The 12,970-nt window shown below is 37.5% G+C and overlaps 1 protein-coding gene across 2 annotated transcripts in view; it reads right to left on the bottom strand.

Annotated features, from left to right (window-relative positions):
* Window positions 1-217: 217 nt before the first annotated feature.
* The window catches only part of cramp1 (cramped chromatin regulator homolog 1), a 62,372-nt gene continuing 49,619 nt past the window's right edge, over window positions 218-12,970 (bottom strand). For both annotated transcript variants that reach the window (XM_068003319.1, XM_068003318.1), the window contains exons 16-20: window positions 12,293-12,477; window positions 11,157-11,370; window positions 10,437-10,601; window positions 7,696-7,841; window positions 218-6,382 (exon numbers count right to left, since the gene is read on the bottom strand). In XM_068003319.1, coding sequence (XP_067859420.1) covers window positions 6,230-6,382; window positions 7,696-7,841; window positions 10,437-10,601; window positions 11,157-11,370; window positions 12,293-12,477 — 863 coding nt within the window. In that variant the 3' untranslated portion in view covers window positions 218-6,229. The remainder of the gene's footprint in view (window positions 6,383-7,695; window positions 7,842-10,436; window positions 10,602-11,156; window positions 11,371-12,292; window positions 12,478-12,970) is intronic.

Genomic DNA, 12,970 nt, shown 5'->3' with positions numbered 1-12,970 from the left:
GACCCGACCACTTCCTGTGGCGTACTTACCAGCACAGCCTCGTACCACAGCGCCATCTTCAGTGTAATGAGGTTTGAGGCCAACCATCCGGGGATCCTCAGACCTTACCATTTGTGGTGGGCAGGGTGCCCAGAAATGGGTGTTCCTGAAGTTAACCCCCACTGAACTTACTTCCCAAGTGGAAAAACAGAAGGAGCAATGTCACTTTTGCTGTATTTAAAATGTGTTTATCAGCAAGAATAAAAAACAGCTCTACAGGTTAAACAAAGAACCCAACATGGAAGTATAACAGCTTCTTTGCATATTAAATAACCACAAAAAACTCTTAAAATCATACAGAATAAATAGTCAAAAATAATTTACACATTTGGTACAAAGATCAGGGAAGGGCAGTTTCTGAATTGTTTTGTTTAAAAGTTTTCACGTCTCAAAAGGGGATGAAAACCTTTATAACTGATATGGCTTTTTATCGAAACAATGCTATGAACAATTTTTTTCTGCTTCTGTACAACATTTACATCATAAAAGCCATTCAGAACCTACTCCAAAGCCAAAGAAAAACCTTCTATTGTAGTGCATCAATCAGAACTTCATAGAGAGTCTCCCCATCACCACCTTTTCTAAAACCATTACACAGAATTAGGATCAATGTGTTTTTCTGTACTTCTGTTGATTTTATTGTTTAAACAATGGATGCTAACGAGATAATCTAATTATCCGTAAATGTAGAAGATTGCACTCGGTCAGGTTGGAGTTATGAGCCCAATAATGCAAAGAAGGTGAATATACATGACTTAAACACAATTGTGGATGCACACAAGTTAAATAACTAATATAAAAAAAGTTAAATAACTGTCTGCTGATGTTAATTCAGTTCCATCATGCTGCCATGTTCAGTAATTCCTTCTGGTCAGTTCCTCCAATCAGGTCTCAGCGCTCAATGTTTAAAAAAAATCTCCCAACAAGGATTTAAAAAGGATGTAAAGGATTAAAGATAATTCTTTAATTCATCCATTCTTTTGTTTTTTTAAAAAAAAACTCTGATGGGGAAGTCTCTCTCTAACACATAACACTCACCCAACACTTTCAAAATGAGCTGAAACAAAAAAGATGTCAAGATTCAAAGCTTCAGTCACAAATGATTGGAAATGGACACAACACTCTCCAGAGTACAGGTTGAGGACTGGTCAATTATACTGGGACAGCAGGATGATAGCTGTTCCTGGCTGTAAAAGTGCAACAACTGAATGGCCTACTCCTGTTCCTATAAACACAAAGTAATACTGCTAGGTGTACACGGTAAAGAATTTAACTAATTGAGTGACAGTAATTTTTAAGTTAGCAGTTACACATCATTCACTGCAGCCCAGAATGACATTCAAACTTAACGGTTCTTTCAGAACAGAAAGAATGCCACCACATTGTGATGAGTTACCAATGTGCTTTCAGTTGTGAGAAACTTTTGTAGTTCATTATAGGTCTGTCACATTCATAAAAGAACACTAGTAACAAACCATCGATAGTGTGATAACCAAACTTCAGGTCTCACTGGTGGCATTAGTAAGTTAAGGAACTATGGAATCATTGGAGGAAGAGTTAGAAACATTGATAATCTGTTATATTTGCATTAATAATGCATCAGTTTAAGTTCATATTTGAAATATATATACCTTTCAGTGCAAGTTTTAAAAAAAAAACTGGATTAAAAAGCAGTTAATAAATCAGTACTTCTGCAAGTAAAATGAAAATGTTGCCATGTAAAAAATAAAAATATTTTGTTGCAAATTAAGTTAATTTCAATAGAAACATACTATCAACAACTCTCACAATCACACATATACAAATTGCATTAACAGATTGAAAGAGCTGTAAAGCGAAACCAGTGGCAGAACTAACTGGCTCAGAAAAAGCCATCTGGCATCGTGGAGTCTTCAGTCTCAGCAGGAAAAAACAGCACAGCTCTTAACAAGTCTATTAGAAATTAGGAAGCCTTCTTAGTGATGGCTGTCAATCTGCCCACTTCACTATTGAGGTGTATGTTTAGCACAATATACTGCAAGGGTTACTTCAAGTTTGGTTCGTGAGTATTTAGTTATGTATACCCTTCATAAATTGCAGTATGACCACTGCTGTACATACATATAAGCACTGTTATTAAATTAATTTTGTGACCAAGTCACAATATTTTCAGTGTCAGGATTATGTCATGCCATGGAATCAATGGCACATTATATACTTCCTTCTTTGGACAACTAATAAATTGATGTTCTTTAAAGATACTAACCATGCTGATAAGATTATAGTTATAGTTCACTCACTACCAAATTAAAGCTGATCGGATCTATGTTGGGCTTAATTGAATGCTAATCACGTTGATCTTCTGAAAGCTGAACTCAGTCTTGGTCTGGTGAAGTTTTACATGCCAGATTTATGTTTCTATTTGAAACAACCCATCTGAATCTGAAACAAGCAGCCATTTGCAAGGCAGCTGATGAGGATTGCATAAATGCACCACATAGAATTTATTATTGCTGCACAACTAACAGCAATAAAGATATATTCACACTAGCCCAACTGAGCTATATGTAGGTAGGAAGCGGGTTAAGATGGAGATTGAATCTCACTTCCCTTACTGTTAGCATTTTGGCATTTGCAATGAGCCACCTCCCACAGATGGCTTCTCAAACATAAAGTATATCAAATTAAATACATCTCAGGGGATTGCTACTATGAACTCTATAGAGACTCAATTAGAACAATGACTTTATTGGGAAAATGGAAAAGCTTTTATCTCTGCACCCACTAACATCTGCAACACTTAACAGCCATCAGTGAAGAAAGTTACCTTTAGTTTCATAATCCTGAACTAGAACCAAAATTCAGTCATCAGAGGAAATTAGTGAGAAAGGGAAAGATGAAAACTGAAGCTGTACACAAAGCAGCAGAAAGGGAATGAAAGGTTACATTTGAACCAAACTCAAATAGCAATGCATTTAAAACCTGAAAATCTGGAGAGATTTCTGGGACTAGTCAACACAAAGAACTGAAGCTTTGAATTCTGACAAACATTTCACACTCTGCATTCAGGACTTTCCAGATCCAAAGCTAGAGTCTGGAGGGACAAGTGGAGTCAGAGCTCAGGCTCGCTTGGAAAATGAATCTACTTTTGTTTTATAAAAAAAATTCTCAGTAAGTTCTTCCTATTTAGTTGATACAGAGAATAGACTTAAGGATTGTACAAACCAAGTAGTCATTATAACACACCCAATGAACAGTCTCTATTCCCTACCAGTGGGCACTGTCTGGGGTCAGCTAACAGAAATCACAAACACAATCATCCACAACACCAGTTGAATCAAACACAAATAGAAAAGTTAAAGTAAGGAAGATGGAAACTTGTTAAGATGCAACAATAAGGACAGAGCTCCCAACTTCGATTGGTCTTTTATGAAACTTTTATGAAACAAAGAAAAACTGGAGAAAACTACTAACAGGGCAATATCCCCTCCGCACAAAAAAAACTACCGTGTGCACAATTACTGTCTTCTCTCCACCCCAGCACAAACCAGCTGCACCAAACTAAAGATTAGATTCTTTCTTCATTTACTTATCAAATTATAATTCCAAATGTTGTTCTAATTCAACATTACAGCAATCTTTAAAAGCGTGTTTAAGGTGTTTGCATTAAGCAAATTCCTTTAACGAAGCAGTGAAAATTTGCTGAAACTTAATGAGGGAGACCGAATGAACGGGATAAAATGCTTCAAGAGGTCCAACATTTTTGTTTATGTGCATACTTCTTTATCTGTATCGAAACAGAAAATGCAAAAAACGTGGATGCAAAATACAGAGTGGAAGCAAATTCACAGAAGAGTTTTATGGTTTTAAAAAATATGTAACTCAAGAGTGCTACAGATTATGGGCCACATATATCACAAGCAGTTTATTTTTCCATAATCCTCAAATCCACCTGCATATCTGGTTTATACCATAGATTTTTCTTAAGTCATTACTTCTGACATGTTACTCATTGGGAATAAACTTAGGGCACATGTACTGCACAATAAAATGCACTGGTAGTCCCAGTACAATGGCCCACTGTTGTATGGTGCAACCTTGTAATTGCTTGCCCTGTTCCTGGGCAGCGCAAGGATGCAATCATTTGGCCCACAGCCAATGAGTAACAATTTGGACGCTGTTGGACAGTACAGTGTTGGGAGATAATCCTTCAGTCCACTCCGGGGTAGTGTCGTATATAGATCTAATTGTTTGAACATAGCTTGGATTTAGAAATAAAGCGCAGGTCTTCTACAACTCATGTGTGGTACGTAACATTAACAATACTAACATCTAGACTACAGTCACACTAAAGACTATAGATAGTCCACAATCTGTAGCAATCGAATTATATATTTTTTAATACCACAAAACTCTTCTGATAATCTTACCTGTATATTGTGATGCTCAGCCAGCAGACCAGTTACACTGCTGACTGCTCCTTGCACTAAGCTCAGCAACAAATCTGTGTTGATCTGCACACACGCGCTTGTACACAAACCTCGTTGACTCAGGTAGCTAATTTTTTTAATGGTCCGAGAAAGCAGACAGGAGCTTCTCTAATAACATTAATGAGTCAAAAGTAAATTCAAAGGTGACTCAGTGGATCCTGTGGGCATGGAAAGTCCAAGCGGCATGAGACCACCCTTTAAAGGTAAATTGTGAAACTGTTGTTTTAGTGCGTTTGGGAGTCAGCACCTGAAATTGTTTCACATTAACAGTAAAGTGGTACCATAACTCAAACCTAAGAGGCAACTAAAAACTGGAGAGTGTGTATATATATATATGAATATCTTTATACTTTATATGTAATTAGAGTTCTGTACATTTAAAAAGAGGAAATGATGGATGGTGCACTAAAAACAAACTGACAATTTAAAATAAGAAGCTTAGAAGAAAATTGGGAAGTGCATTTGTAGAACCTTGATGCTGTGTGAACCAATTATATAATACTGTACTCAGCATCAAGCTTCAGGTTAGTTTCTAACAGACACTAAAGAAAGAGAACAAGAGGCTGAGACCCGTTACAGCCGATTCAGCAGCTCAGGACAAACAGTACGGAAGATGGGGTGCAAGGGAGGTGAAGAGGAGTTCCACTAACACGGTACCAGGATTACAGAACCACAAACTAGAAAGATGGAAAGGAACAGACTGAGTAAATAGGAAAGCTAGTATGTTGTGTGAACAAAGGAGGCATGGCATCATCACAACAGTGAGAGGCTTTCGACAGGACAATAAAAATCCTGATGAACAAATAGCCCATTACAAATAAACTACCACTTACCAAACCACATGTGCAGCATAAGAAATGGATTTCAGTCTTCACATGATCATGTGGTGACCATCACAGATTTGTTTGTTACTGTCTAGTTCCTCAGTTTACAAGTACACCAACCTATGCATTTTTTGAACATACTTTGCATCAGCACCATGCATGTCAATAGGAATTCTCAGGAGTATTCACCTGTACAGTAGACATTTAAGGGCATATTGCTGCAATGGGGACCAAAATTCATTGAGCCTAAGCTACCATTATCAGTTTAGCGATCTCCTTGTACCATAATCAGTCCCACACAGATCAAACAATTACTGCAACCACGTGAGCCATAGATTTTAACATATTCTTTCAGGTAGAATACAGTCACTAATGTTTTACGCCCTCGCTAGGATTAGTACTGCTTTGCTTTTAATGGGAAGCACAAATGGGTGTGTTATATAAAACAAAAGGTTTGTACAACTCTATCAGAACATCCTTTATCAATCCAGGAATAACTTGGTACAAACTATAAGAACATCACCAGATCTGCATCAAAACCATTAAGTTCTTGCAAACAGTTTTGTTTCCGTGCCAATCCAAGCACATGCTCTAACTGCATTTCAGTTTCAGATGTTGGGAGAGAATTTCATCCTAGTGTTCGGTCCCATCACAGGATCCTTTTGGCCTCTTCTGTTTTGTAGCTTCACGCAGTGTCACTGACTGCCAGCTTAATGTTATCATAAATCTAATACTGATTCACGGGAAGTACGGTCAAGCGTATTGCACATTTTTCAAACCTCTCAGTGTCATTTACAAATGCTTTCTCCAGTAGTCAATGCCTGTAATGGGCTGCTTAATTGTCAAGGTGCTGAGAAATGGGGGACTCTAAATGCGTCCCTTGTTCGGTTCATGACCTTACTGTGAGAGATCACCAATTGGAGGGGCATTGTCAAAAAGCATCTCCTTCCTTGAAGTCTCAGCCCCCGAGAGCTCTTGGGCGAGGTCATTAAAGCGGGCAATGTAATCCACACTGCTTTCATTCATCATACACACCAGCTGAGAGTCGACCTGTACAACAAAAACATCCAGCCTGAAAATGAGTACAGTACAGATGCTTAAAATGAAAATTTAGATTTCCCCTCTCTTTCCCCCTCAAGAATTTGACCAAGTTGTTCTCTGCCAATGCCTGCCTTTTGCTGGCTACCAGAAACCATTGATACACTGACACAGACGAACCTGCCGCACAACAGTTTTTCTGCCTCCTTTATTTTTCGGTGGGGTAGGTGGATGAAGGGCATGAAAGGGAAGCGTTTCTCTCAGGTGAACACTGTGGTGCCAATAGGCCAGCTATGAAATAAAAATACTTTAAAATGTTCTCATGCTTCAGTAGATCAGTAACACATGTGCTTTTCCATTGTCTTTCTCCAAAAGGATCCTAAACATTCCAAATCTTCCTCTGAATTAGCCTTGGACTGAAAATATAGTTACAGATCTAAAATGCTGTATCTTGGGGCCAATTCAGGATTAAAGCCATATTATACTATTACACATCTGTGAAAAATCATTTTTTGTAAAGATAAAAGTACTGAAGAAAGAATGGGACCATCAATACTCCCCTTGCTGGATAAAGAGGAACTTCACACTGTTTGACCAATTATTCTTACTAGGTTAGAAGGTTAAAAAGGTACCAGATTGTTGAACTGTTTTTTGTACAAGAACAATATTGCTGTTTTCCTGCTGGACCTTCATTCCCCTTTAACATAAATGGCAATCAAAGCTGCAAAGCTCCTTGTCACTCGATTATGGGTGAATTCTACTGATTGCTACATGAAATCCAGCAGCCAGGAAAACATCAATGATCACTCTACAACAACTTGCAACAATTATTCCAGATCAATATTAATTACACGCTCATCCACTAAAAGATATAATTGGCCAAAACTGCTGTTCATAAAGCATATTTTTCTCCCCGTACAGACCAACATGCAAATGGAAAGTTACTGAAATATGTTTGAATATTTAGGATCAGAGAGATGTTAACCAAGTTTAATTGCACTGCAGTGCTGATGGATTCCTTGAACTGAAAAGTCAATTGTTGCAATGGTCACTCAATATGTTCCCAGGGCAACTAGCCCAGTTTTACATAGCCTCAAAATCTGTGGATAAATCAACATTTCAATCTTCAGTTAATTTGCCAAGAATATTTAACTTGGAAAGCTCTATTCGCCAGTAGCGCAACTTAATAGTCCTATACTAGAAAAGTCCTTGGTATCTTAGGCTTGAGTCTTAATTGCTCATAATCAATATTTGATTTTCTTTTTTAAAATTTTTTTCTTTAATAAGCATTGCTTAAGCCACTTTTCAAATACAGGCCACCTTACCTCAGAGACATCTACGAGTGAGCGGGTCACAAAAGAATCCCTGGAGTTTCCATCCAATAGACTTGTTCCAAGCAGAGAGTTGCTATTGCTATTACTGTTGCCAGTTGTTAGCATCTTCCGCCCCTTTTCAGGTGATATTAGGCTTGCTGCAACCAATCCAGAACATAGCGATTGAATACACTGCATTTCTCTTAAGAGTACAGCATGCCCTAAAGCACAAAATAGTAACACTGATCCTGGAAAGGTCAAGATCCAACCTCATTGTCTTTTCAGTGTCAGCTTGGCTCAGTGGGTAACACTCCTTTCTCCGAGTCAGAAGGTGGTGGGTTAAAGCCGAACTCCAGAACTGGAGCACTTAAGCTAGGTCAACACTTCTGTGCAGTACTAAAGAAGTACTGCATTGTGGAAGTTTCATCCTTTGGATGAGATGGTGACAAAAAAATCCGTTTTTGTCAAAGATCTAGCTTGGCATAGGCTTCGTTAATTCCATCACAATACATAAGGGATTAAAAAACAACTTTACTCTCAGAAATCACATCGCAATTTTAGTTGTTAAATTATTGCAATGACTGTTCAACTAGATTCTAGGCCATATGCTTGAGAGAAGGAGCCGAGCCACTAAATTCAAATACAAACATGCTGTGTGATTTGTTTATACGTGTCTGATTGGCAGCCTTTTAAATTTAATGAGCAATTAATTAAATTCACAAAGCAGCCCCACCACCGTTTTGAGGTATTTATCAGCCCACACTTTGATGAGTTTCATCTGGTGCTTTCAAACAGAGACTGTCTGACTAGAACCTATGAATAGAATTAGATAAGCCAGGTAACTTCTGTAGTTAGTGCAGAAAGGATTAAAAGAACCACTACATAAAAAACTAATTATAACTTAGTTTTACCAAAAGAGTTGCAAACTATTTATTATTTTCTGCTATATGAGAAGCTAACAAAGTTTAACTACTGTAAAAATATGTTTTGTTACTGAATTTATTTGTTTGTTCTATTACTATTCAATAAAATTGTTTGCCACATAACACCTTAAACAAAGTCTAGTGTCGTGTTATTCTACTGCTTTCCAAAGACAAGGAGAATGCTGTGGAGGCATTGGATAGAATCAATAGCTGAAGCAAATAGGTGAAGGGTTCAGTATGTTGAACATGCTACAACATTTTAACTAGCCATCAGGACAAGTGAAAATACTATTGAGGAGCCGGATATAATCTAGATTTTGTTTTCCATATCCCACTAATCCCAAATCAATTATTATATAAGCTACATTCTTCATCCAATCATAAATGTAGTTTTTTGATTAGTAATGTTGGCGATGGACATGAGCCAAAGTTATGTGACACCATCAGCATTACTTCTCGTTTCAAAATAATCCTGGGATTTTTATATTACACGCAGAATTTTAAGAAAGTAAAACTTGTATTTATCTTGCGTATCTCAAAAATGTTCCAGAGCATTTCACACAATGAATTACTTTGAAGAGCTAGAACTCACTTACAACAGTAATTTGAAACACAGAAGCCAAAAATATCTAGAGTAAAAAGGATACAAGAATTCAAAAACAAAAGAGTCATTAAATCGAGATCCCATCTGCTTGTTCATTAAACATCCCATTACACTATTTGAAGGGATGCAGGGAGTTCTTCCAGCGTCCACGCCAACATTCCATTCTTAACGAACATCAAAAACAGATTACCTGGTTTCACCTCAATGTTGTTTTTGGAACTTTGCCTTGTACAAAATGACTGCCAGGTTTTCCAATATAACAGCCACTGCACTTCAAAGTAATTCATTGTGTGAAGTGCTCTGGAACATTTTTGAAATATGCAAGATAAATACAAGTTTTACTTTCTTAAAATTCTGCATATAATATAAAAATCCCAGGATTATTTTGAAACGAGAAGTAATGCTGATGGTGTCACATAACTTTGGCTCATGTCCATCGCCAACATTACTAATCAAAAAACTACATTTATGATTGGATGAAGAATGTAGTTTATATAATAATTGATTTGGGATTAGTGGGATATGGAAAACAAAATCTAGATCATATCAAGCTTCCGGGCACACCCTGTGGGATTAATTTACTACATCTCCCCACTCTCCAATTGCATAAATTCGTTTAGTCACATTACATGTTTCTTTTCTCTTCTCTCTGGTTCCCTGTACCATGCATCAGTTGTTGGCTTGGAGCTCATGAAGGAGCGCTGCCCTGAGGCCTTTGCCATTGCCACTTGGTGACCAGCCAGTGGTGGGATTATTATTACTGTACTTACACTATATGCACATCTCCACACGGATGAACACAGCACAACACTTTTTAAAAAATTTTCACTCTCAACAGAAAGGTTGAAATGACAAACAGAAGAGACAGGCAGGCAAGACCTATTGAAGTATTTATGGAATACAGAGAACAGTCATACAAAAAAAGGGGAAAATAATTAATGTCAAGGATATCATGATAATAAACAGAGCTCAGTATGGTTGCTAAAATACCAAACCTACAAAATATGTTAGTTTGTGGAGAGTTAGTCACATTGATTCTTTCACTGTGTGTAGGAGTGGGGAGAAATTGAATGGGTACTGAGAAACAAGTCACTGTCTCATGATGAATTTAGAGATTTGAAATGGAACAGAGACTTGCAGGATATGTTCATATGCTTAGGGAGTGCAAATCATCATAATGGAGTGAAATGCAGCTACTGGAGGACAATGAACTATAAGACACTTACACAACAGACTACCCAACGACGAGTCACCAGAGTCATTTGGATACCACTGTGGATCATGGGTAGGAGAGGGAATCCAGTTGCGTTGAGGACTGGCTGAGGGAGATGGAAGACTCTTAGAGCTGTCACTACCATTCAACTTTGTTGGAGAGAGAGAAGCACTGTCACCTATTTAAAACAAAAGTCGTTTACATCAGAAGGTGTTGTAGTGAGTAAGTTACATTACAACAGTGACTACACTTCAATTGGCTGTAAAGCGCTTTGGGACATCCTTAGGTTGTAAAAGGCACTATATAAATGCAAGTTCTTTTTTTAAGAATAGGTTACACACTTAACTGATCATCCCCATAAAAGCTATTTGGTGTTGTGGCTATCAAATGAGGAACTAATTTACAACAGTACAAATTAATACTCATGTTGAAAATAAAATATACATGTGTAAAAATAACTCACTTCCAGCCATATAGTCCTGCAAACTGCAACTAAATTTCCTTATTTATAGGAAATGTTAACTTTTAAGCCATGTTTCAACATAGCATAGTTTAAACTAGTAACTATCAATTTTCTCAACAGACGAGTTTCCTATTGATATTCTACCTGTGACATTCCTACAACAGGGCTTTACCAGAGACGCCTTAAATGTTTCCCATTTTTAAAATCAACCTGTAGTTCATGTTGTAATACACCACACAACAGTCAGCAACTATACATTCCTTTACTTACCACCAACATACTGAGTGGAATTGATAGCAAGCTCAATGATGGAGTCACTGATTTGGCTGTGGGGTCCACCCTGGGACAACGTGTCCTCCGGAGGTCCTGGTAATGATATATCCAGGAGTGCCGAGACATTTGGAGGAGAAGTGAAGAGTGTGTTGGGAGCTTCACTTGAAGGAGAGGACAGACCATTCTGAAGTGTATCTTTTTCGAGATCCCTCTGTGCAGAGAGACAAATTAAAGATTAAAGTTAAGCAATTTAACCCACACAGGCATAGCTAAGAAATGCAGGAAGCATCTCCTCAGCCAAGACAAATGAAATTCATTCTCCAGGGAAAGCAAGGGGATTAAAAACAGGGTCATAAAAGAGCAAGATATTCTCATAAAAAGGTAAATACTTTCAAGAAAAATTCTGACTGATTTCAAAGCTGCTTATTACAAACAGTTTAAATGCCATTAGTATTTTGTTCAAATACAATTAAAAAGGAACTTTTTAAATATATTTAAAACTAGTTAATTTTGTTAAATTTCCACATGTTGTATAAACTAGATATACACTAAAGAACAGTGGAGCACTAAGTGGATTCCACATATACAGAAAACTCACAACAGTGAGTGCCTTTAAATCTTGCATTCTTTCCATCAGTCCAGCCTCTTAAAAGGCATTTCTATTTCTTCACAACTTTAAAAAAAAAATAATACATACATGAAATACTCCTACAATTTGGCATGATGCTTTTTAGACCCTTTGAATCTCTGCAATGATACACATAAGACTGCAAGGCTCAACATAAGCTAGCGACTCCCACTTACCAGTTGTTTTCTTAAGTACAAGAAAGTTGAATACTATGAAAGTGCTACCATTTCTGAGCATTTTCACAATATAGGAAAACAGAGATTACTCACTTGTGACTGTGTCTGCTGAAAAGATCCCCCCCATCACAATCAGGAACTCAATAGAATAACACATGTACTATACCATGATTGTGTTTTAGCTGATTGATTTGTGTTTCACCATTGTTGATCCAATCACACAGTATTTAGTTCAGATGTACACAAAAGCCTGGGGTGCCACATTCAGAAGGAATGACACAAAGACTCAGCTTACAGAACAGTAAGTGTCGATGGCCAATGACACTCACCCCGGTCACAGTTGCTGCTGTACTACTTCCGTTCTGATGGACTGAGGATAAATCCTGGCCTGATGTCACTATGGAAACTCCTTCTGTTGACAAAGAGGTCAAATCTTGTGATCCTTCTGCATCAAGGGCCTGGACTGGGCTGCCTGGAATTATGCCTGCTGATTTAGCTGCCATGTCGATTGCACCTGGTACAGAAGAAACTCTATTTGACCAATTTACTCCATTGACATCACATTTGTTTCGAATACTTACAAGAACAACCTCAGCTGCAATTCAGAAATATACAAGTACACCCTAGTATGATAGACACCACAGCAGTGAAATGAGCAGAGCATTCCTGAAACCAGACCTGCTCAGGTACAGTGATAGATCATGTGAGAAAGTTTTCAGAAAGCACCGTTAACAGATAACAATGCCCATATACCATTACAAAATATGTCAAATGAACAGGAGCAGGATTATGCAGCAACAATAACTGAGGTTATTTAAATCCACCTTCAAAAGGTATTTGCTTAGCTACATTTCTTCATTGATTTTCAAAGCCCAGACAGCAGCATATTACAAAGCAATGCTTTGTAATATTTTCATCATTTTTGGCTTCTCAAAAATGAATCAGCTACATAAAAATAAATCTGATTGGAATACCATAAAATAATCAAAATAAGCCCTAGAAGGCAA

Source organism: Heptranchias perlo, chromosome 22, assembly GCF_035084215.1.
Source record: "Heptranchias perlo isolate sHepPer1 chromosome 22, sHepPer1.hap1, whole genome shotgun sequence".
Lineage (NCBI taxonomy): Eukaryota > Metazoa > Chordata > Chondrichthyes > Hexanchiformes > Hexanchidae > Heptranchias > Heptranchias perlo.
Note: the sequence above shows the minus strand (reverse complement) of the source record. Positions and strands in the feature narration are given on the sequence as shown.